The 26,832-nt window shown below is 31.6% G+C and overlaps 1 protein-coding gene across 2 annotated transcripts in view; it reads right to left on the bottom strand.

The window, feature by feature from the left end:
* LOC118201539 (poly(A) RNA polymerase GLD2-like) overlaps nt 1-26,832 on the bottom strand; it is an 85,123-nt gene that overhangs the window by 45,266 nt on the left and 13,025 nt on the right. For both annotated transcript variants that reach the window (XM_035373653.2, XM_085815527.1), the window contains exons 2-4: nt 13,041-13,622; nt 6,029-6,179; nt 3,044-3,158 (exon numbers count right to left, since the gene is read on the bottom strand). In XM_035373653.2, coding sequence (XP_035229544.1) covers nt 3,044-3,158; nt 6,029-6,179; nt 13,041-13,483 — 709 coding nt within the window. In that variant the 5' untranslated portion in view covers nt 13,484-13,622. The remainder of the gene's footprint in view (nt 1-3,043; nt 3,159-6,028; nt 6,180-13,040; nt 13,623-26,832) is intronic.

The raw sequence follows: 26,832 nt of genomic DNA, 5'->3' as shown, positions 1-26,832 counted from the left end.
AGTTCAGTTTAGTTCTATTTCCAGATGAAGCTAGCTAGCAGTTTTAGTTTTGGTTTCACCAACAGATGGCACCACTTGCTTATTCTTGTCCAGGCATTCTTATCTTATCTAATCATTATTTCCTATCTTGTTCATTTGCGGTTTTGCAGCTGAAGATGGTGGTTTCGTAAAACCATCGAAACTAGTCCTGTGAAAATTTTGTAAATATAACGCTGATTTTTGTTGTTTGACTTCTGAATTAGTATTTATTCGGCGTGTTATTGTGTCTTAATAAGTAGTTATATTTTGCTATATTTAATGTATAGATTAAATTATAAGTTATGTATTTTGTGTCAAATTCTTGATTATAAGGTAAAAGTGTTAATGTATAATGTTAAATCAATAAAACTACATTTTGTACTACGTATTTTTTTATATACAAATGTTGCCCATCGGTGATGCATGCTGCCCCACGGAACAATCTAGCATGAGCCAACAGTGGGTCAGGCTGCCCCATGGAACAGACAAGCATGGGCCACCGGAGGTCATGCCGGCATCAATTAAGGATGATGTCAAAGAAACTTCTGCTCAACTCGTTTATGGCTCAGCATTAAGATTACCTTCCGATCTAGTAACAAGTGATGCCATAAACCAGACCTTAAATTCTGCATATGTACACAGTTTACTTCAAATAATGAGATCTTTAAATCCTATCTCTACTGACCTACACAGCTGTCTCAAAATTTTCATCAACCACTCATTAAAAACCTGTTCTCATATATTTTTAAGATCTGATAAAGTTAATCCTCCATTCACACCACCTTATACTGGATCTCATTTAGTCGTTGACAGAAATTATAAGAATTTTATTATTGATGTAAATGGCAAATGTACTACAGTTTCAACTGATAGCGTAAAACCTGCTTACCTCCTGCCAAATGACGTTACTAACACCTCATCTTTACCTCCAGTTTCAACTCCCTCTCTACGATGTTTTAATCAAACATTTAACACTAAAAGTGAGCATAAAGCCTGATTTCCAAAGCATTCAGTCACAGACTAAGTTCCTTTAGTAGAAACTTGTACTATAACGTTTTATATTATGCGTATGTTTCTAATGTATCTATATAATAAAATATATTTTTACGTCAATGCTGTTTTATTCAATTATGGAGTCAGATCAACCAATACCACCTTCAATAGCAACCACACTTCAAATTCAATATGCACTGCACATGCACAAGCAAATCTCTCAATTCTCAGGCCATTGGCTGTCCGCACACTTTCCTAAGAGTGCCTTCCCCATATTATATATATATATATAAATAAATAAATAAATAAATAAAGGCTCGATTAATTTTTTTTTTAATCATACTCACAAAGCACTTACATATGACAAGTACTTTTACACACAAAGAATTAAAAATATTTAGGCATGGTATAGCGAAAGTCCGGCCGTCCCTAATTTTGGCTACCCGCGTACTTTTATGTGCTGCACCGCTACTAAGAACGGCCCTGCCAATTCGAGGTTACTGGAAGCCAAAGTTCCTAGAAACTTGCTTTGCCTTTCTAAAAGACAATCTGATTGGAGCTGTGAAAATTGGCTCTACCCAGCTACTCGAATGATGCTGACGCAATACATAATTCGCTAGGAAAGTGATAGCTTTCAATGTTGGCGCAAAACTTACTTTTTTGGGTATCGCTGTATGATATTTCCCAACTTCTTGGTTAATTTTCTAATTCCCCAACTTTTTAAGGTTTTCCCAGTTTTCAAGGTAGCATGGCAACCCTGTATATATATTAAATGTATGTTTAACAGCAGTTTATTTTTAATTATGAATTTTGTGTAATGCAAGTACAATATGTTGGTCACAAATATTGGGCAGCTGGGCAGAGCCATAATATTGGATATTTTTTTAAACGCTGTTTATCTTCACTTTAATTTTTTTTCTGACATCTAAATTTCCTTCAATTTTTTTGATAGATACTGTAGATTTTCTAGCTATTTCTTTCACATGATGTTTTAATAGTACATTTCGTTCAATCATCCTTTTATTCCCGTCCTCACCACCTTTTCCTTTATATATCTATTCAGATTTTCTATTTTTCCTGTTCATTTGCATGCTGATACCTAGAAACATCCTTTTTTTTTTTTTTTTTTTTTGTAAATAATATAAACAAAGTAACAATTTCCTGTTTCAACTTTTTTTCTCTTTTATCTGCATTTTTTTCTAATTGCGATTCACGTTGACAGTTTATATTTAATACTTTATGGAATTCTGATAAAAATACATCACCAAATTAATAAATCAAAACAGCAACTGCTATTGCAAATGGATGAAAAGTGAACAATGACTGTACATGCACAATATGTGTATTTGGAGTTACCACATTTATACATACCTCACATACACTACACATCACATAACTTGTGCAGTATGTAACACTGAAATACTTACATATATATACATAATGAAACATAAAATTCTAGTCTTAAATGAGACGTCTACAGGATACCGTCTGCAGCTCTGGAATATATTTGGATGATTGCATGCCTACAGTAATCGTGCAGTCATCTAGTTGCTGTCCAAACCCTCATTAAATTATACCCTGCGGCACAATTGCCAGAGGGAGCTGTGTAGTTTTTCCTACTTAGAACACAAAAGGGAGGGGAGTATCAGACATTATATTTATAATGCAAAATCTAATAGGTGGTGGTAACAATACAAATCTCAAGTGTAAATGCTTCATAAAATGACTGGCATTTACACTTGAGAAAAAAGTGAAATATATTATTTAGCCAATGCATTTAATCCCTGGGAATAAAACCAGAACCAACTACAGATTTAGCTATTTGACTAATGATGAAGTTGCTCTCAAGGCATCCAAATGGTTAAATATTTAATTAGTTCAAAATACTGTTAAAAACCCTATCATTTTGGAAACACATTTAAAAGTTCTTTAATTTATGTAAACGTTTAAAGTAAACAGAAAATTTTATGAAATGTTATTTTAATTCATATTTTATGAAAAAATACTAAGCAGAAGTTTACAGATAACTTACTAGGAAAGATGCGGTTTAAAACAGAATGAACGGCAGTTCGAAGATGCATTTTTTTAAAGTACATATCATCTCTCTGCCTTGTTTTTAAGTAGTGATCCCATATTCCTGAAGATACCTAAAAATCAAACAAAATTAAAATCATAGTTTTAAACAGTCAACTTAAACTATCTTTATAAAAAAAAAAATCTTTTCATGAAATAAATTTGATGCTTATACAGGGTAATTCACTACCAGACCAACAAACTTTCAGGGTATATAGGGGGTAAAGAGATGACCCGGAATTGCATAGGAATGCAGGGTCACAAATGCTGTAGTTGCGAGCTATGCTCCAATGAAGCAGAGAAAAAGAACAGAAACATCAACATATTAATGGGACAGAAAACATTTCATTGACAGGTTGTACTACAGCAGGTGTTTGAAATTCTGACCAGATGTTGTCTGACAGGCCTGACAGTGATGCTGCATGGAATTCCTTATGTTCTGGAAGATTCCTCGCATGCCACATATCCTCCCAGCAGCTACAGATAATCGAGTGATGAGGTCTTCAACTGAAGGAATGGGCATTCAGTATACCAAACTCTTTATGCTATTACAGAAGAAATTCATGCATGATAGATCCGGTGATCTGGCAGGCCATGAACTGGACAACTATAACCTATTGACCACTGTCCAAAGGTTACGTCGAGATGTCAATCGTGAAATGTGGAGGAGGCCCAACATGCTGGTACCATATGGAGTGGTGGCTCATGGACCAGTTGGTTCTGTAGCTCAGGGTGGGACGACATCAAGTTTGCTAGGTAATGTCCTGCTATGAAGTGCAGCCTGCGTAGTACTGGCAGGTAGCATTTTAATGGCCAGTCAGATCGCCAGGTGTGCATGCTCCCCGCCACAGCAAAACCTGAGAACCGGAAGTGGTGACCCCGTGGGCAAGGTAGCCATGGTTGTACAGAAAATTTTAAAGTCTGTTACTTTGGATTGGGAGCCCGGAGTGGTAGCTGGATATGTTTGTATTTCTAACCCTCTCGGAGAACTATGTCTAGTGACCCAACCCCTTGCATTAATATGGGGATTCTAAGTTGGGGCCAAATTGTGTAGTGTCCAAGAAGGAGCATGTAGACAAGTATTATTATGCCCTACTGTCCAAAGGACTGGGCAGAAGATACAGTGCAATGAGGTATTCTCCAAGAATGCAGCCCAAAGATTGACTGAGAAATGCTCGAACTGCACAAAGTTGAGTATGATGAGGGTTCTCCAAAGTCCACACATGGGCGTTATGCTGACTGAATGTTCCCAATGAGGGAAGCACGCTTCATCTGTGAACAATATGGACACAGTTAATAAGCTGTCTCTAGCACTCTGTTGCAGGAACAATATAGCAAATGTCTTCAGGAGTGTATAATCCTCCTCTATTAATTGGACATGGTGAAAATGGTATGCGCTTATTTGGTTTGCTGAGAGTATCCAGAAAATGAACTAAGGTAAACCTACTTGTTGGGCTATCACTCAAGTACTTGTACTTGAATTGTCTTCTGCCAGACGTAAGACCACCTCCTCATTGCCAGGTGTCCTTGTCGTTCACTACCAATTCATTGTAATTCTTGTTAAACAACCAGTCTCATGTAACCTTCTGTTCACACTTGTGAAGGTCATGTGATGTGGAGCACGCCTGCTTGAGTAATGCTTCTGGTACAACCACAGAGTGGCGTGCCAGTTACAATCCACAGATCCATAAATGATCAGCATGTCCACCAGTTCATCCTTTGAATAAGTGTTCATCCTACTACCTCTGGAAACAAATCACAATGATGACTTCTAGCAAGATCGCTATTTATGCAACCTTCCATTCAGCACCATCTACTGCAAGACTGGTGGGAGGAATCTTCCAGAACATAAGGAATTTTATGCAGCGCTGCTGTCAGGCCTGCCTGATGACTTCTGGTTGTAATTTCAAACACTTGTTGTAGTACATCCTTTCAATAAAATGTTTTTTGTCTCACTAACGCATTGCTGTTTCTGATCTTTTTCTCTGTAGCTCACAACTACAGCATTTGTCAACCTGCATTTCTATGCGATTCTAAGTCATCTTTGTACCCTCTAGACAACACACAACCAAAAAGGGAGGTGTATTATTAACATATTTATAACACCCATATACAAAATTTCAACATTTTGAGGCAACTCATTTTTGAGTTATGTGAGATACATACGCACATATGTATCTGTACCTACATATGTATGTATAGACATCATAAAAAAAAAAAAAAAAAAAAAAAACAACTTCTGAATCCCTTTTACAATCTGTTTTTGGAAAAAAGTCCCTCATTCTGTCCTTACATACAGATGTTAAGATAAAACATAGTTAAAATTGCATTCAGTAGCAGTCAAAATGGATATTTTCGTTGAAATATGATACCCAAAATTTTCAAGATTACAATGCTTCACATAAGGAAGTAAAAAAATAACACATTATTCTAAAGCATTTCTAAAGCAGAACTATGGGAATTCTTTTGAAGAAATTGAAAATTTCATCTAAAGAAAGAAAAAAAAAAAAAAAAAAAATGTCTAATTTGTACTTTATTTTAAACTAGCTATCAATTAAGACTTCAATTATTCTAATTACTTTAAAAAAAGTTTCCATAATTTTAAAAGCTCAGTATTTGATATTTACAAGAGCCCACATCCTAATGTAATGATTACAGATATTTGTATGCTCGTAAAGAAAACTGCTATCCAGATTTAATAATTATCTTTTCATCTTTATCGTTCATGTCAAGTTCCATTAGTAAACAATAATTTTAAGTGCACTCTTATCTGCTAAAGGCACAAGCATTAAAAGTTTAAGCAATTTGCTAGACTTTGATTTGCAGATAAGGTGATTTTAATAATATTTCATAAACAGCTTCGTTTCACATACCTTAGAAAGCATTTTTCAGTCTTAAGAAAAATTATACAATACTTAAATTTTTAATGCTACATATAACTTACATTATGCCACTCATCTCTAGGAATCTGTGGAAACCTTTTGAAAGGAATGCTCATTGCAGCATTTTTGCGATTGTTCAGTCCATGCCGATGATTATAATGCCTGTGATTGAAGTTCTGATTACGGGAACTGTTACCATGCTCAGAGTTTCTTCTAAAAATACATAACTTTTTTTTAAATAACCAAATAAAAAATACTAAAACTATTTAAGCAAGAAAATTAATGACAAAAAGACAAAACACACACAAGATACAAAACATACCATACACAAATATTTCTTGCAAACATTTAAGTCATTCTTCTGATGTGATGATTTGATTCAGATGCTAAAAATTGCTCTTTCACAATGTAATAAAAATTTTCCACTATTTTATTTGTTAAATTATGCCCTCAACATGTTAAACACCAGCTCTACTTTGCTGTGTAAAGGCAGGTTCCTAGAGATTGACATAGCATTAACCATGTTCATCAGGACCCCTTAAGTTTGCTTAACTATTCAAGAATTTGCTTCTGCTTATATCACTATCATTACATTTAATAACACTGCAATCAAAAATTATGCCAAGATATTTTTCTATTAAGCACACAACAATATATACTTATGATTATGTTACATGATATCATATATCTAAAAATAAAAATACATAGCTGACTTCTGTTAGTTTTTCTTAAGAATGCAGAGATTCATTTCATTCCCTCCCATTTTCTTAATACTAAATAGAAAATTCCAGAATCTGAAGATTTTGAACAGGCATATAACTTTCAAGTCTTTCCAAATCAGCTTATCAAAACAAAGGGTATATATATCCTTTCCCAAGTCTTATTCCAGAAATCATTCATTCATAAAGGCACTGATACTTTCATGACGGTTACTTTATGTCCAAATGTTTTTTTTTAAAGTAGCTGCAGGGTACTTACCATTTTCATGCAGTTTGGTAATTTATTACAGATGCAAAAGAATGACATTTGAAAACTGCAAAAAATAATGACATTTTCTAGTTATCTGAAACCCCACTGAAAATCAGCAAAAATATATTTATATAACCCAGGATATCACAAAAACAAAACAAAAAAACTTTGTGTAACCTAGGTATGCATGTAGCGTCCCCAAACAGCTTTTTACTTCTCTGGACAAAATGTGACTGCAGAATGTGATCTCTCCTGTGGAAATTTCAGCATTTTAAGATAGCAATGAATTGCATGCTGCAATCCACTGCCATCTTAAAATGCTGAAATTCCCATACTTTTGCTGAAATCACAGTCTTAGCTTTCCGCATGCATACAGAATCATGTGGCTTACTTAAAAGCATTCTGTGCCAACTCATTTTAGAATTTTGATACATGATGGCAGATTTGTGTCAAACTGACTTTTTTTTTTTTTTTTTTTTAAATAGCAAAAACAGATCACTGTGTACTTGAGAAGAATAACAGTGCATACATCTGAGAAGTGTGTTTGAAGTGTTATTTGGGGAAAAAAAAATAGGTGGCATCGGTCACATTCATGAGAGAATGTAAAGATACCTAAATACCTCTTCTAATGTTACAATAGAGTAAAAGCTACACTCTCTGAAACCCTCAGAAAATGCTGAATGCCAGATAAGTAAAAATTCTGGATAATTTAACAAAAATAATGTAGCTCATAGTAAAAGAGCCAAATGAATGGTAGAAAATTATAAAAACTGTGATCTTATTTGTTAGCAGCTGGAATATTAAAAGTCTAACATTATGTAAGATTTTGAAAAAAAAAATGGATTTCAGACATAAAAGCTAGTCTATCTTTGTAGGCCTTAAACATACGAAAGTGAAAATTTTATTTGATTAGGACATTTCATTGACCATGAAAGTAAGCAGTAATCCCATCAAAATTGCACCAATCATTCACGCGGAAGATTGGAAAAGCTGACCACTCTTTGTTCAGTAGATAATCAAAAGATATAAGCTACAGATATAGCATATAAAAAACTTAAATCTTTTGTCATAATTTTGTAATTAATCTATTAACATGTATTATATAAATATAAACCCAAAACTGGAAAACTTCACACAAAGCAGAATGATTTAGCGGAGGCATTTTGGAACAAGGCAGTGTGTGCCATGCTGCCAACTCCTGCTGTACACAGCAGAAGCCTGAAAACCTGTTTTTGCTTGTGGAATGTTGCACACACTTTTTTTTTTTTAAATTTTATTTTAGTTGCTCGCATAGCAGGGAAGAAGGAAGATTCCATTGCACTTACATTTATCAAGCATTATGAATTGCACTCTTCCTAACTTCCAGATTTGATGCAGCTTATTATTTTGTTCAATCTAGTATCATTAATCTTACGAAAATTAAAGTAAACAATAGTGTCTCAGTTTTACTCTTCTTTGAAACTGTACACACATTCTTAAGCCAATACATACTGAAATTTACCAAGCAATGAAATGGCAATAAAGCAGCCTTTTTAAAATTGATGCAGCAGTAAGACAATTGAACAATTCTTGATATATTTTAATAAAAAAAATCTGCAATATCATTAAAATTTGTGTCAGCAAATATTAAAAAAAATTTCAGGCAAAATTTATAGTCAGCAACCAAATTTTATGACGATGACAGCAAAGAGTTTAAAGGTTTTTAGATATCACAAGCAAAATTTTCAAATTAATGAAATATGTGAAAAAATATACCAGATGAAGATATAATTGAAATCTTCTATTGCAATGGCAATGCCCCAAACATCAGTCAGTTAATACAGTGGCAAAATCTTTAGCATGGTTTTTAAATCCAGAAAATATTTTCACTTCGCCTTAGTGTCACATTTTATTTCATGGAGTGGTTCTTCAAATACAGTCTTTGTGCATAATCCTCTTTTTTAAAGAAATAAGTCAGCCATGCCATTTGCTCCTCTCTCGACAAATCCCACATCATAAACTACCCATTTCAGAAAAAAAAGAGAAGGGGAGGAAATATGATTACAAAAAGAAACCACTTAAGGAAAGGAAAAAAGGAAACCACTTACATTTTGCATCAGGAAAGAATCCAAACTGGTGATTCCTGCCACTAAGGAAATATGACAAAATAAAAAAATGCCAAGCAGTATGCTTTCAAGGAAAATAAACTTAAAATCTTTTGATTATTGGAATATGTGAGTAAATGCAAATACATGCTAAATGAAAATGAAGACTGAAGACTTTTATTAGGATAACAAAGCCCCAATCATCAAAGAGTTAACAAACAGTGAACTTTGTAATACGTTTAAAAATAGAGAAAATACTGCCACCAATCCTGAAGAAATTGGCAAAGAGGTTACAGAGAATGAAAATATTTCAATTGATTATTTAATCAGGGTTTGTACACATTTCTGGAAATGGAAAATAAAGTATTTTTACGGACTATCAATGAAAAAATTAAGGACCTATCAGCAAATGTGAAAGGAATAAATAAGAGCAATATCTATGCCTGAACTTTCCTTTCGTACAAGAAACCTAAGAACAAAAAAGTATGTAAGTAGGATACATTATTATTAAACATAACCTAATATTTAACATAACAATGAAAAAAAATTTGAGAATAAAATCAACTTTGTAAAACTTATCAATTAATTGGAGAAACATTTATAAAGTTTACATTTGAAAATATTTTAACCTCTTCTTGGTGGGATTTTTTTCCGAATTTCTGACCCCAAAAAAGCATTTTTTTTTATTGCTGAAAATTAATATATGTTCTATCCTAAATTAAAAAATGCAAATTATTTTTGACAGTAAGCAGTTTTTGATGGACCTACGGGTGGTCAAATATGTGATATCCTGTACACTGATCACCAGTTTTCTCTCTGCAGTACAACACAGTTTTAAATTTAAAAAAATATAATGTGATTTATTAACTCTATTGTTCTGATGTGTTTAATATAAATACTTACATAAAAATAATTATTAAAATTATGTAAAAAATGCTTTAGAAAATGAATTTCCAACCTTACTGTTAAAACAGCTTTACAACCTGCCTTGGACATCAGAGCATAAAACCCCCACTTATCACAAAACTAAAATCATTTACTTAATGAAGTGAAAAAAAAAATTTTTTTTCTGCTTATTTTATCTATAACAATTGGCTATAAATATAAAAAATATCTTGAATGTTTTTTTAGTTGAAATTCTAGCAGATATGCAGATATTCAAGGCGGGAAATCTCATTGCAAAAATTGTGAAGAAACTATGACTAGTCAAGCTATCTCTCAGCAATATTCAGAAATACAAAAATAATTTTGGAATTTGGGAAGACAATGAGCAGCAGAATTTAGGACCCGCAGCGATTGTATGAGGTGGTAAAATGCCTAGCACCAGCTCTATGTACAGTGCATTCAGACATACAAGATGAATCTTAAATTCTCAGGTTTCAGTTTCTTTATTAATAGAAAAATTCCTTTCTGCAGATGTTTGTTAATGTGACAAGATAAGAACCATTTTTGCAATTTTTCCATGCTTGTGTTTAGTGGAAAGAAGAGAAAAAAAAAGGAAAGATAAACATGGCAAAAAACATATTTTGAGGATCAAAAGCAGAAAATTCAAATAATTATGTTTGCACTGCTGTTTTAAAAAGCTCTTCAAAAATAAGGAATTCATCTCAAGCTTAATATAAAATATGTCCAAAACTTGTTACTATTACGAAGGCAATTTTCATTCTGTCATATTTTTCTGAAATCGAAGATCTATAAATATTGCTTCAAAGTCTTTCTAAACTTTCTGAAGCACTAAGTCTAAAATCCCAAAGAAAAATTATCTCTGCCAATTTAGTAAGAGTAAAAACCAGGTAGTTTAAGAGGGGAGGAAGAAGGAAAGTGTACAGTGAATTTTACAGAGAAAACTATTACACAATTGAATCTACTGAGACAATTACATGAGGGAAAATTCTTACCCCGACAAATGATATTAATTAAAAAATAAGGCTTTTTTGCTTTTCCTAAGAAGTGTTTTTAAAACTTTGCTTTTATATTATTTATTATTTAGACTCAATATATTCCTAACTAGTCAAAATGGAAAGTAATATTGCTTTATATTGTGACAGAGGAAGATTAAAATGTTTTATTTTAATGTTATTTCTTAAATATAATTCTAGTATACTATTATTTTCATATTTATCAGTGCTGTAAAAAATTATGTTGTTCACCAAAGTTTATGAATCTATTTATTAATGTTATGTCTGTGGAAAAAATTGTTGAAAATTTACAAATCTTCGAATAAAAAATTTTGTAGAAAAATTTATCTTAAAATTGACAAAATGTTGATAACATTGATGAATTTTATTACCATTTACTAAAAGATACCTCCTTGCAAAAGCAATTCATTTGGCCTCCCATTAACCAAGAGCATGCAAAATAGATAAATAAAATTTATACAAAAAGACAAAACATTACAATAACTACATAGAAATTGGAAAATAATAATAATAATAATAATTAGTCCTTGGATGTCAACTGCATCAACTCTCTAGCTCGCCAATATCCACTGTACAGGTTTTCTTCTTTCAACGAGGAACATTTTAAAAAATAAAGAATTCATACCCCAAAAAGAGAAAAGTTGTTTTTGATATAATATTTTAAGAACTCTTCATTTACACACACAAAAAGGAAATAATTTTGAAATAACCACAACCCATCAAATATATATGAATGAATCACAAAAAAATGTTCCCCCATAATACTAAATCACACTCAGAAATGGCAGTCGTAAAACATGTCAAATGTCAGAAGAATAAAATTAAGGAAAATTTGCTGATTTTGGTTGAATATAAGTAGTTTTATGGACCAAAAATCATTTCAAAAAAACCTAAGGGCTATACGAACCACGTTTAATTTTAAATACAAGCAATTACAGAACTTAAACAATGAATTTTGTAACTGATCAAGAAATTATGTCTCTATAAAATTCAAAGAGAAAACATTAATACAAAACCCACAGTTTCTTAAACAATCAATAGAAAAGTTTACAAAACAAAAATTGACAAATTACAAAACAAAATTTTCTTTTACTTGAAATCATAAAAAGGGTTCATTGTTTCATAAACAACCATTTAGTGTTCCTAATTTAAATTTCTATATGTGATCTTACTAGATTTAAATTAACATCTAAAATTCAGAAATTCAAATTCTAAGAGTTCTGGAGCTCAGACTTTGTACTGCACTCCTATTTTGAACAACATATTTTAAATACATGGTTTTAACGTGCATCTTGAACTTCCATAAAACAATCTTGAAATTATGATAGTATACCTACCATAAAACTCTGTTATGTAATTAAACATGAATTCTATTACAAATATCACATTGCAGTTTTCCTAAATTTTATAATATTTTTGAAATTTTTTAACTGCAAACACTTTGAAGTATTAGATTATAAACTGAATTTTCACAGACTATAATTCTTCCTTCCAGCTTACTTTACTGTTAACATACAACACAGAAAATATAAATCTTACCGTTACGTGATCCGGAAGGTTGCTGATCAACAGCATCATTTTAATTTAATATAATAGTTAAATTTATAGGATGGCAACAATTATACATAGCAAATGTTAGGGCTATTACTAAACCTCATGTAATTTAAGAGTTAATTATATTTCAAAATGAGATGAATAGAATGGCAATTCCATCTAGAATGAAATAGCTTGCACTTCCTAATTTTCTGCAGTCCTTATGAAAAGTTGCCCACTCACTGGTGACATTGTGAATCAGAAAAAATAATTTGGCTATCTTTACATCTAATAGGTACTATTCTATTACTGAAAAATAAAAAAGGCATTTTAAATGGAGAAAAAATCTATATGGTTAGTATTTATATTTTTACAGTTGGTAAATCCTGTTTGGTTACATGCAAAGTACATGCACTCAAACATATGTGTAATCTGGCTATTGTCATGCATACTCGAAAACAACAAAAACACAGAAATTCAATTGAATGTTGAAACCAGGGATGCAGCTAATTAGACAATACCAATAATTTTATCATAGGTATTATTACATCAACGATTTGAAATATTACCGTGACAGGAATGAATCCATGCGTGGCAAGCTTTTACACACAGGAGATGCATTTTTTGGTTCACAGCTTCCAGATGTCTCTATAGAAGAAGGTGTTGAGGAACGAGAACTGGATACACCACTGTCTGCATATGCAGATTCAATCAAACTTTCTTTGGAAAACTGTCTGCCCAAAGATGTTTGATTTACATTTCTTCTCCTGGTGAAAGGCATGCAACTGTTCATAGACTCCATACCTTGCATCAATATATTAACAGGAATTCTTTTCATGTGAGGCAAATCAAGTGTAAAAGGTTGTGTGGTGTACAATGGCTGTTGTGCAGATGGCATGAAAGCTGTCAGATGATCAATTGTGAAGAAAGGAAAGTCGCCATATGTGAAAAGAAGTGGAGTTTTTAATTGATTGCTGATGAACCATGAAGCAGGATACGTGCTATGATACATAGCAAGACAAGATTTTAAATCCCTGGTAAAATTGAATACCACTAAAATAGGGCTTTCATCAAAAAAATATGCATACTGCCATTCTTGCTGCTTTATGCACTGTCAGTCAGTCTTGTACCCACAGAATATTTTGAAATATCTAGAAGAAAAATCATAATTAAAAAAAGAATTCAATAAAGTATGACTCACTTTTAAAAGTAAAAGAGTAGTGAATTCCAAAATCAACAATAAATATTTCAGAACAAAATGCATAAAATTAAGCATCAGCATAATCTAAATTTTGATTTTTGTATTGATAAGTAGATACCTCAATGATATAGTTATCATTAAATTAAAATGCAGAATAAAATATTGTCACTCTTCCTTATTCATGCTAAATACTGTCATTCTGGTGCGATTAAAAAGAGTTTATTTAAGTATTTAATTTTTTCATATTTTTTAAACTTGTCTTTAAGATAATCTTTTTTTAAATCTTATAATTTTTTAAATATTATAAGAATAAAAATTATATGATAAAAGCATGCAAAGAGATATAATATTATGTTGTAAAGACTATTTGTGTTTTGGGGAAAGAAACAATAAGAACCAATAACATCTTCATTGAAAATTGAACTAGGGATCTTTCAGCTGTAAGCTGGATATCCTAACCACTATATTACCAAGGAACAAGAGGAATGCTATTAATTCTTGCACTCCTTTTCCTTATATAAATGCATTTAAAAGGCAACTGGAAAGAGCAAGATCCAGTCTATCAAATCCAAGTGGTAGCATGTTACTGTATACTTAATTTTTGGCATTAAAAAATTAAAAACAGAATCTTTGTCAAGAATCAAATCACAGATCTTGCAGTTTCTAACTGGATATACTAATTCTACATTATGAAGACAAACACAGAAGGAATGTTAACAATTTCTTATGATGAATGTAAACAGAAAATGATTCCTTTTTCATTTATAACTGAATATGACAAAGCAAACAAAGGGGCTATCTAGCAAACAGAAAGGATTCTTTTGTGGAGAACTGTCTAAGGGAAACTGGCTTGTATTTACACTACTCACGAAGAAAATCTTTATAACATCCAAGAACTAGTAGCCTATACACTGGAATTCAAGCTGAAGTTGAACTACTAATGTTCAGCAGTTTTACCAACTCAGTCACTAGTGGGTCCCCCTTTTCCCCCAAAAAGATGTCATTGATTTAGGAATGTGTAATGTTTGGCAAGATGATTTTGTAAAGAGGAATAAGAGAATTATAACAGTAAAAACTAAAATAACAGTAAAAACTGCAAGTAACAACAGTAAGTTTATTGTTGACATTAAGTTTTAAGAGTAAGTTTGTTGCTGCAATCCCTATCATAAAGCAAATTTTTTTTTCAATAGAGTACCCCAGTTAAATAGACAAAAAATTGAAAATATTAAATATAGCACTATATATTCAGACAGGATGAAAAGGAGTAAAGAATCATGAAGTAAAGTTTTCATATTAATTTGATATAAATTTTGACAATTCTGATGGCTTTGAATATTATCACTTCATAAATAATTTTTCTAGAGTAGGTAGGTACATGTGTATGTGATAAATTTAACAGAACTGAAGTTAAAAGAATAGTTGAGATAATAAACAGAGGAGGGAGACAAGCTTATTGCTCTTTTTCTGACACAATTTTTACTCTAATGTAAAACTTTCAAGGCTTTCTTAATCTAAACCAGGGATGGCCAACCTGTGGCACGCATGCCACAGTATGGCATTTTTTAACAGTGGCACACAAAGACTAATTCAAAAATTAAAAGATCCAAAAAATAATAATACCATCTGTATGAACTCCATTGATAGATACACACATAAACACATTAGAATAAATATTATATTTCAATTTCTCTGCAAGATGCTAATTGTCACCCAACTCATCCAAATAAAAATTATTGACCTACAGCAGCATACTATCTACACTGAAAAGCAATATAAAGAACTTATTTCAACTGCAAGTGATCCAAATTATATTGAATTTTTGAAATTTATACCAATAAGCAATTTCCCAAATTTACAAGATTTGGCTGTCAGATATTGTTGTAGGTTTGGATCAACATATGTTTCCTATTACGGACATAATCAGGTATCAAGATTAACTGATATGCACCTGAAACACCTAATTTTGTTGGCATCTTCAAGAATCAATCCTAATATAGATAGCATGGTTTAAAAAAAAAAAAAAAAAAACAAAAAACAAAAAAAAAAAAAAAAAAAAAAAACACTACATATTCAAAAACCACACTATTTAAGTACTGACTGTTTAATAGTTATTTCTAATTAGATTTTTCATATTATTCATTTTTATTTTATACATAACCTGAGTGAACCTTTAAAAATGTTTATTAATAATAAATCTTTATTTTAGGTGTTTGTTTTATTTATTATATTATTTTAAAATTTATACTACTCAGACTTAAATAAAAAATGTGCTATTTGTGTAAAAATCCCATAATCAGATATAAATACTATTTGTTTCACCTTTTTATATTTTTTAGTATGTTGGAAAAGTTTGAAGTGAGCACACATTTTTTTCTTCCAGAAAGTAGCACTCTTCTCAAAAAGGTTGGCCAACCCTGGTCTAAACAATACACATTTAAACAAAGAGATAAAAAATATTACGAATTTTTCAACTGAAATTTGATGAAAGGAAACTTTAAAAAACTAATTATAAATTTTATTAAGAAAGACAAAATGAGTAATTAAAATTAGGAGGGAAAAAAACTTAATTAAATTTAAGCAGAACTTGGGAAATTTTTTATTAAAAAGGGGAAAAAATTAAATTGATCAAAATAATAATAAAAAAGAGTTTTATAAATAACAGAATGCATGAAATGTCTGTTAACAGCAAAATCACTAAAATGACATGTTTCTTAATACCAGTAGAATGAAAACGGACTAATATGGAAAAGAAACCATTTTTGCTTAGTGGAAAGATAAGATATGAAATCAGAAAAAATTAAACAGAAAAAAAAAAAAAAAAAAAAAAAAAAAAAAATCTGATGAATTATACAGATGAAATAAAATTTATTGCAAATGTAAGAATATCAAAGAAAGAAAGGCAGTAAGAGACATTTTCATATTGAACAGGACTGAATGAGTTAATTGAACAGAAGAATCAAAATCATTCATTAATACATCATCTGTTAAATGGTCTTTAATATATAAAAAAAAACTGAAGATGTCATTTAGGCACCGAAATGCTTTTCATAACTAATCCCTTCATTTAATGACAGTAATTGTTCTGCAATCAATATTAAAAAAATTTTTTTACAGGCGGTTTTTTTCCCCCTCCTTAATTTAAAAATAATTGTTTTGGAAGATGAATTTAGATGACTTTTTAATGTGAGGAATTAATTCTTTAATTTTTTAGCATGACAGATTCTTGATATCTGGTTTTCAAGACATTTTTTAGTTCTACTGAAGTTAATAAAAAATTATACTCAGTACTGAGAGAAAATATAATTAGATCTCTATAAGAAATGTTCTTGAGTTCAACAAACTCAAGGGAAATTTTTGCATCCCATACACAGAAGAAAACTAATGAAGAAAATCGGAATACTAAAAATCTAACCTTACGATATGAGGCAAGTCCACACTTAATGGTGTTTTGTGACTTTGGGAAAGGGTAGTAAGACAAACTTGCATAATCGGAGATTTCTGAAGCAAAATGAAAAATATAAGAGGATTAAATGATGACTTTACAGCAAAATATGAGCATTCTGCTCCTTGAAAGACAGCAGATTCTCTTCAAATGTATAAGGCATCAGTGGATTCTGTATTACTCAGTGGATATAGTCTGCATTAGTGTATTCTGATGCTAAATGTGGGCACCAGAATATACTGAGATTATATTATATAAATGAAAACAGAACAAAGAGATATGATTGGGAAAAAAATAGGAAAATATTTCTCAGGGCTTATTTCTGCATTGGATGCTGGATGGGAAACACGTTGGCTATTTTCTTCTGTACATCGTAAAATGGCTGCCAATGGTAAGATTAAGTACGATTTGGAATAAATGGGAAAGAAAACATTGATTGACTGGTGTGTAAATGAAGATTTAAATGGCTTTATTCACCTCTCAGTAAATTACGTAGAGACATTTAAGGATTCAGAAACTGGAGCTCATATCAACACCGTGGAAGGTATGTGAGGTAAAATAAAATGGGATTTTTAAAAGAAATGCCACTATCAGTAAGAAGGGTATTTTTAATTTTGTGAATAATTAATGTGGCAACAGCAGTATACAGATTCTAGTTCACATAATTTTAAACAGGTTTTGGATGCTTCTAAGAAATTCTATGTGCAATGACAATGACAATCAATGACACAGAAATTTCTAAATAAGATAAGTCAATATTTCATTTTTGTACTGTACAGATGAGATAACATGTATTTCTATTTTTATGTTATTTCCTTATTTTATTTTGATTTAAAATGCAGTTTGTTGGAATTATATTTTTTTTTGTTTTAATTATATTTTATTGCATTATGTTTTGGATGCTATTTTACCTGTGAAGGCATTGCATAGCAATTCATCAATTTTAGTATGCATTCTTTTTGTTGTATTCCAAGTTAATATGGCTTTTATGGAAAAATTATGAATATTTTTTGAATTAAACTCAATTCTGAAATTTGTACTTGTGGGATTTTCCTATAACATAAGATACAGAGGTAAAATTTCTACAGGAATACAAGATAAGATTTGTTTGTAGCAAAGGAACTACATTTGGAATTTTCTCGTAATTAAAGAAATCACCATGAAATTTAACTTGATTTAAAAAAAAAAAAAAAAAAAACTCTGGCAAGTAAGGTTATCGATTTTGTTAATAAATATGCAGTTAAAACATAAAATATGTATCTACATAATTGTTTACAATAACTCATTATTGTAACTCTTGTTAACCCTTTGTGGGGCAGTATATAAAATAAATTTTGATAAAATTTTACATAAACTATAACTTATGTACCCTAAGGACACAAATTGAGACTTAAAAAAAAGCTTTTGAACTTGATTTAAATTCAATATTGTTATTTTATTAAAAAAATTAGCAAATATGACACTGCATGCGTAAATTGCATCATGCTGTAACTGAACTAGTATAATATTACAAGAAGATATAACAGCCAAAAAATAAAAAAATTTAAAAATGAAACACTACGACTCAGAAAGTATGTTGCATTTTTGAAGTCATATTTTACGCTTTAGATATTATGTAAAAAAACCATGGTTCATGCTATTATACCAAGAATTCCCCCACGCACACACACTTTAGATTATCGAGGACCGTAAGAACCACTTTATTTTTGTAAATATAGGTTGTAATAAATCTATTTGTTCAGGAACAAACCCCATTAAACAACTTTATTATTTTATACACCTCAAAGCTTTTATTTTGATTTTCAACCCCTCTGGCCTCCTAGGGGCTCCTATTCAACTTTTGGATAAATTATAGTTTGCATCTAAAACGGGCCTTAGAAATATTTTCCCTCATTTCACAAAGTGTGAAATTTATTTCAAAAACAACCTATTTTTAATCTAACACTAAATTTCTCTTGCGTTCCCTAGTCTCTCATCTGAAATTAACAAGGAATAAAAGCAAGCTTTCAAATCACCAGTTTTTGTGATTACACTAAAGGTGTGACTCCCAAATGACAAATCAGTTGTCAATCACCTCCTTTCATTTTTGTTGGATTCTAGGATTTTGGAAAACACGAAGCAACGGGTATCTTTTGTGGGCTAACATGCCACATTTAACCCCTAGAATTAAAAAATTTTGACCCCAGACGGCAATTTTGAATTCAATGAGTCTTTCTCTTGGGAAAGGGTGAAGTGCTGAAGTTAAAATTTTAGCTAAATAGAGACGAACGAAACTCAAGCGAAGTAAAAAAAAGAAACAAATATACTTGTATTCAGTCCTAGTGCAGGGTTAGAAAACTCTCCATCCCTTCATGAACATAATACTGAATTCTAAACAACTTGTAAGTTAATCATAAACAAATTATTACATCATAAACTATTATAATGTAAAGAAATGCTGTCATCTCACAGAGTACAGAAGAAGAAGCCTGGTGCTGCCATCTATTGGCAAAGTACCCTCAGGCAAGATACCCATCTATTGGCAAGGCGCCGGTATATATTATATACAGGTATTATACAGGTATTAAAAATGTATAAATAATCTTTTAATTATCAGTTTTGATTGAAATGCAGTAAATATAAAAGGTTCAGCATGTGTACGTCATATATTTCTAGATTTTTAATTTTTTCTTTCCTTCCAATAGAATTTATCAATCTTCAAACATGATACCTCAGAACTTGGTATATTAATTTCATAACTGCAAAATATTGAGCATTCATAGATGGTGCTGCCATTTAGAATCAAAAGGAAACTCTAGAAACTTACGAATATAGTTTTTGGTGTAGAGAAATTAGTGTTTTTTCGGAGGTTAAAAAATTGACAAACAACCACCAGTTCCCTTCAAAGGGTTAACAGTTAAGTCATTTATTATTTAGTACAACAATAAATCTTTTTCCTCCCATAAAAGTCATCAAACTATATGAAGATGATTACATTATACATAAGTACCTAAACAAAGAGACATAGATGGCAGATGTGTAAAGTTAGGGTTTGGTTTAGTATAATTATGGCAAAGTATGCAAGGGCTATCTGCCTAAGGGAAGGGATGCCTTTGTGGTGGCCTTTCTAAGGAAAATTGGCTCCTATACATGTAACATGCGCAGAAAAATGAAGGAACACTCATGTAGCCAGCTTGTTTGCTATTCAAACCCTGGACTTTACTCTGCTTGGCCACTGATGGGCATGTAAAATTTTGGCAGAAATTAAGGACTTTTAAGGACTAAAACTTGCTTAAAAAAAAAAAAAAAAAAAAAAAAAAAAAAAGGCTTAAAGACTCTGTAATACTATAAATAGATGTGCTATTTTGCAGATTAGTGTTAGAAGTAAGTTAATTTGAATTTAGAACCATTTTATTCAGCTATACTGTTAGCTAGATGCCATAATGATGAAAATCTAAAATTCGTTGCTGAACAAAGAAAATGGTACAAGCGTCTTTCAACAGAAGAAAATTTTATTCCGAGAGCGTTATTTTCCAAACGTTCAAGGTCATGCAGCTTCAATAAGAAGTGCTGCCGAAGGTGTAACATCACTGGTTGTCGACATTCTGCCAGTCTTCGTGTGATAAAGTGGTCCTTAGTTCTAGGACTCCATATGCTATATTTATAGCTGGGCTGACAAATTCTTTCTTCTTATTAATATCAACACCAGATGGATTTTAGCCCAGAAACAACTGTATACAGAAACAATTAAGTGTACAAAATTTGTTTCCAGTACCCGTAGAAAAGATGTACAAAGATGACCACAAAGTATCACTGAAATCAACAAAACTCTTCACGAAATGAAAAAAGTAATTGTGGCCAATGATTTCTCGAGCCATGGGTGTTTAGTACCACTTGCTGAGAAATGAAAGAATGCTTTCTCATGGCAGTAGCTAATCAGAAAGTTACAACCTTTTTCAAAGAAATTGTCAAATACACCAAAGATAGCAAATTTTTTTTTTTTTTTTTTCTTTTTTTCCCAGATTGGAACAAAACTGAGAAATTAAAGATCTTATTGCTTACAACACCTGGAAGTAAATTGCTGATATGAGCATAAAGGTATTGCAAGACAGCACATGGACTCGTATATCTCAGAATTAATGTGGCAAAGCATTTCCAGTAGTGATAAATTCAATTGAATTTTATAGGCAATAGCTAAGTTATGGCCCCCACAACTTGCAGTATAACACAATTTTTTTTTTTTTTTTTTTTTGTTAAATAAAGTTAATCAAACCATATTACAATTCTAATTTTTATCATCATATTTGTAATGAATTTATGGTAGTGGATAATATCACAATGTTCATATTGGCAGCAACTTGGAAAAGCAGTCACGAATGCATGGTTCCCTGCAATCAATAAGAAATTGAAATTTCCAAAGGAACAGGGTTACAGTGAATCTGTAGTTTAGAACAACTTGGTGAAAATTTGACAACAAAGTATTTTTCCTCCTGTTTGATTCTTAGCTAAATTACATTTCCGTTAAAATTTTTTCACCTTCTTAATGTTTCAGTTAAATGATAATACTTTATCTTTGAAGTAGAGACAAGTAATTGGTGCTAAAATATTTCAAAATGCCTGTTAGCTGAAAGTGCGGATGAAATTTTTCACCGAAGTATTAAAACAAAGCACTTTTTTTTGGGAGGGGAGAGAGAAAGGGGTGTTATTTTTTTTCCTGATTTGATTCTGAGCTGAAATACCTTTCTGGTAAAATTGTTGTTTTGTCTCCACATACTTCAGCTCAATGAAAATACTTTACCTTTGAAATTAGGATGGAAAATAAGTGCTAAAATGTTTCAAAATATCTTTTTGATGAAATCATGATCGAAAGTTTTCTGAAATAGCAGGAAAAAAAGTATGTATAGGAATTCGTTTTCTCAATGATATATTTTTACATTCTGCAACATTTATATATTAGCTTTAACATGAACAAGAAATATTCTGAAGAAAAATGAAGAAACATTAGTGAATTTTTGAAACTGAAGGAAAAAACATATATGAAAATACCTAACAGCTGAAAACTATAGATTCATTATACAGGGTTCATACACATTTCTGCACATGGAAATTAAGTACTTTTAAGGACCATTAATAAAAAAACTTAAAGCACCCATCAACAAATAGGAACTGAATAAATTCAATTAAAGATATTGTCTGTCTATGCCTGAACTTTTGTGATACTATCCTTAAGAATAAAATAGATCCACAAGTAGAATGCATTTTTATTAAGCATAATTTAATAAACATAATTATAAAACAAATTTAAGAATAAAATCAAATTTATAAAATTTATCAGGTAGCATTAAATATTTTACCCTTATAATAGTTAGACACATTTGAAAGAAAGATGAGTGACATTTTATTTGCATTTAACTAACAGTTTTATGTTGATATTTTTCTTTTATGTCTCCTTTTGTCATGGGCTTGCTCAGTTTAGAGGTTTAGTAAATAGTAGGTAGATTTAATGTCAAACGGCGTAGGTTAAAATGAGAAGTAAAATCATAATCACATGATTTGTTATAGAAGACTGGCTGCTGCTTGCCTAGAGAGAGACTTGCTGATCAGAACAAACCTGAAAGCCTGATGTAGGCACATTGGGCAAGTTTTGAAATTTAGTTATGCTCTGCCTATCTGATGCAGTTAGTGTCATAACTTCGATAGAGCTCTTGGGGTTGTAACTCAGTTAATATATTTGAAGGTTCCACTAAGGCACCAGAGGTGATAAGTTATTTTGTGTTTTTTTTAAAGTCTCATTAGATGCAAAGAATTAAGTTTTACTTTAATTTTTACATTTTTGTGCTGTACCTTGTGACCATGGTAAAGATTAATGAAAGAAAATAATTCACTTTAATATGCAGAGTTAACTTTTAAGGGTGATCAGATAGTTACAAACAATGAAATTAGCTAGTTAGATACCCTTAGTCATTATAGATTTACATGGCCACTATTAAATTTATTTTTTAAAAATATTTGTTATAAAAACCCTATTCAAATCACAATCTATTAACATGTTGCAATTTAAAATACATGTAATTTATGAAATTCATTCTTAAATTATATTAAAATAATTACATATTAAAAGCTACGAAACATTTACGCTTTGTAGCAACAATACTCAACAAAATATTGTTACAAAATGTACAGGCTTATAGATGGGATAGCTTTCCTGCAAAGCAGGTTTAGGGTTGCCATAAAATAGCAAAGGAAGACAGGGTTACCACATTTGGTGAGAAATCACACATTTGGCGACATTTTGCGATAACCATGGACGGTTGGAGAACCTTCTGGAATGAATTCTTACCAGTTTAGCCCAGAATGTTCTCGAACACAAGCCGAAAGCTATATAAACCCTGCTGCCCTGCAGTCAGTATGTCCCTCGTCTAGCGAGCTGATAGTCAGTCATTGAGCGAGTGTCTTGAAGTCTAGCGCCAAGTTGGTAGTCAAAAGCATCGAAGAGTCTCTTAGTGTATCGCGGTTAGTGCATCGTTGAGAGAGTGTGTTAAACTCCAGGAACGACAGAGCCAAAGAGTCAGGAGCTGTGCTCTGTGTGTTGTCGAGTGTATTGTCAAGTGTATCGTGAGTTGTAGCGTGGAGAGCCTCGAGAGTACACGTGGAGTTCCGAGAAGGACCAAGCAGAGCCGGGAGCTGTACTCTGGTGCTTTGCAATGAAGCTGTGTTCACCGTGACAGCCTGATAACTGTGTAGCGTGAGCTGTGTAGCTGATCGTGTCAGCGTGCTTAAAACAGTTCGACAACTGTGAACTAGATTTTCGAGATGTCCTGATTAATACCAACCAATAAAGTGTGTTTCAATACTTAAAGTGTCGTTCTTCACTCCCACACGAACCCCGTACGAACGTTTAGGAAGAAAGTAACATAACAACTGGTGTCAGAAAAGAAAAACGCAACAATATTTATGCATCTTTTTAATCTGAAGCCTTTCCAGACATTCTGGCTAATTTAAGCACCTTTTCTAACAATTAAAAATTTGTTTCATAACCAATATTCCCTCTAGTTTCTGCTTATTTTATATCCTAACTTGCCAACCTCTCAACTATGTATCTATGAGGTTTTACTTGATCTGACAAAAGTTAAACAGCCCCAAATCCCCGACAGACATAAAGCAAAAATCAGACAAAGTTTTAAATAAATCAGTTATTTAAAAAGGCCTTAGAATAAAAAGGCATGCTCATATGCTAGCAAAACCAACTACAGCTTACTATGATCCAATTAAACAGGAACAGTCAAATTCAAACTAAAAATGTGGACTAGTAATCAAAGAGTACACAATTCAATTTTAATCTAAGCTGGCTCAGTAACACATTATAACAAATTCAAATATCGGCAGCGATAACATGAAGAATAATTACAAATTACCAGAGCTGGTAGGAACTAATGCAGCATGCAAGGGGAGGCCAGAAACAAATTCTGCCTTACAACCATAAAACCTTAGTTTAAAAACTAAGTGATTTTCATTCTGGTGAGAAAATAGAAAGGAAAAATTATAGCAAAGGCTGAAATTATAAACAACTGCTTAATTTACATAATAATAACTGTACAATTTTTGAACAATAATTCTCTTCTTTTTATGTACTCGGTTACTTTCTCCGATGCGTTTCCTCTTCATTTTAGAATTTTTGGACTTAATTAAAGATTTCTGTTATTCTAAAAACGTAAATGCATTTTGAATTTATAGAAAAGGGCACTAATTTAATTTCTTCAGTAATATGAACATTCAGAATAAATATGAAATGATATATGGTAAGGGCCAGTTATTGAGCCAGTATAGCAGACGTTTTAGAATTTAGTGACACACCGAGCAACAAAATCTAGAAATTGCAAAATTATAGAATTTAGGAAGGCACTAGGCAGCAGAATTTAGGATGCTCAGATATTGCATTAGATGGGAAAATGCATAGTACTAGCCCTGTGTATGACACACAAAGCCGTAGCTAGAGTTTTTAGTGCCTGGGGACAACTGAAGATTTTGTGCTCCTTCTGTATGCCAAGAATGAAAAACATAAAATTCTGTAACATCAGTTTGGCACCCCATGGATGATGCACCCACGAACAGTTACCCCCCTTGCCCCACCCTAGCTATGCCACTGAAAATGCATTGAGACATATAAGATAAATCTTTCAAATTGTCACTTTTCAATAGTAAAATTCCTTTTTTCCATATTTCGATTCTACGACTCAAATTATGCCTAGATATTAAATTTTGTAAAATTTGGTGCGAAATTCATGGAAATATTCAAACATTTATCTTGGCGAATTTTTTTCAGTTTGGACAAAAATAATTCACTTGGCAAACTTCTTAATACATTACAAAGTCCGAAATCCGGATGTCCATTATCCGGAATGATCTAAAATCTGGACCTCAAAGCCACAAACTTTTTTTTTGTTATGCTTTATCAGGGTTCGTACACATTTCTGCACAAGGAAATTAAGGACTTTTAAGGACCATTAATGAAAAAAATTAAGGACCTATGAGCAAATGGGAACTGAATAAATTCAATTAAAAATATTATAGCTATACCTGAACGTGAGTAGGATGCATTATTATTAAACATAACTTAATTATTAATATGTTTGAGAATAAAATTAATTTTATGAAATTTATCAAATAGCATTAAATATTTTATACTCGTAATAACTGGACATATTTGAAAGAAGATAAGTGACATTTTAGTTAAGTTTTACTAACAGTTAGCTTTTTTTTTTCAATGTCTCATTTTGTCACTTACTTGCTCAGTCTAGAGGTTCAGTAAATAGTAAGTAGATTTTATGTCAAGCAGCATAGGTTAAAATGAGCATTAAAATCATAATCAGCATGATTCATAACAAAAGACTGGCTGTTGTCACCACTCCTGCTTGCCTATAGGGAAACCGGCTGATGAGAACAAATCTAAAGGCTTGATTTAGGCACAGTTAGCAAGTTTTGAAAGTTAGCTGACCTCTGTCTGATGCTGTTAGGGTTGTAGCTTTGTGTAGAGTACCAGGAGTTGTAACTCAGTTAATATACTTTAAGGTTCTATTAAGCCACTAAAGCATTAGGGGTGATAAGTTGTTTTGCATTAATCCATTAACCGCCAAAACTACAAGGAATGATTCTTTTCTCATGAAAATAATAAATATTAAATTAAGCATTTATAACATAAATTTACATTGAAAATAAAAAAAAATGATCTTAGCTGTGGAAAAAGGGAGTGTTGCATTCGCGCAACATCAGTGGAATAAGACTACGGATGTTTAGTGAGTAGGATTGTACTCATGTGCGATGTTTTGAGTGAAGTGCTGGATTACTTTTTAGCTGTATAATGTTTTATAAATGTACAAATCACTTTACTTGTAATTAATTTAATATTAAAATATACATTGTATTTCTTTTATAAATACAAATGATTTCAATTGAAAGATTCAAGCATGAAAAGCTTGATTACAATCATGATGTAAAGCTACATTACATACTTTGCATCTATAAACAGTCTGGCTATGGTACTCTTTATAACAAAGTCTTTTGCTATCAACGGACTTTACAATAAAATGCCTACCATCTCCATGAAATGGTTTTTGAATGCTGAATTTACTAGGTCTTATTGTTGCTGATCTATTTCTGGCTAATTCTATACTCTCATTAGGAGTTTGCAAAAGGAATAATGCATTCTCGCGTCTGAAATCTAAAAGAGACTTTATATTTC

The sequence above is a fragment of the Stegodyphus dumicola genome, chromosome 4 (assembly GCF_044657685.1).
Source record: "Stegodyphus dumicola isolate Sdum_Otavi_A_Nest chromosome 4, ASM4465768v1".
Taxonomy (NCBI): domain Eukaryota; kingdom Metazoa; phylum Arthropoda; class Arachnida; order Araneae; family Eresidae; genus Stegodyphus; species Stegodyphus dumicola.
This window is presented reverse-complemented; position numbering and strand designations above follow the sequence as displayed.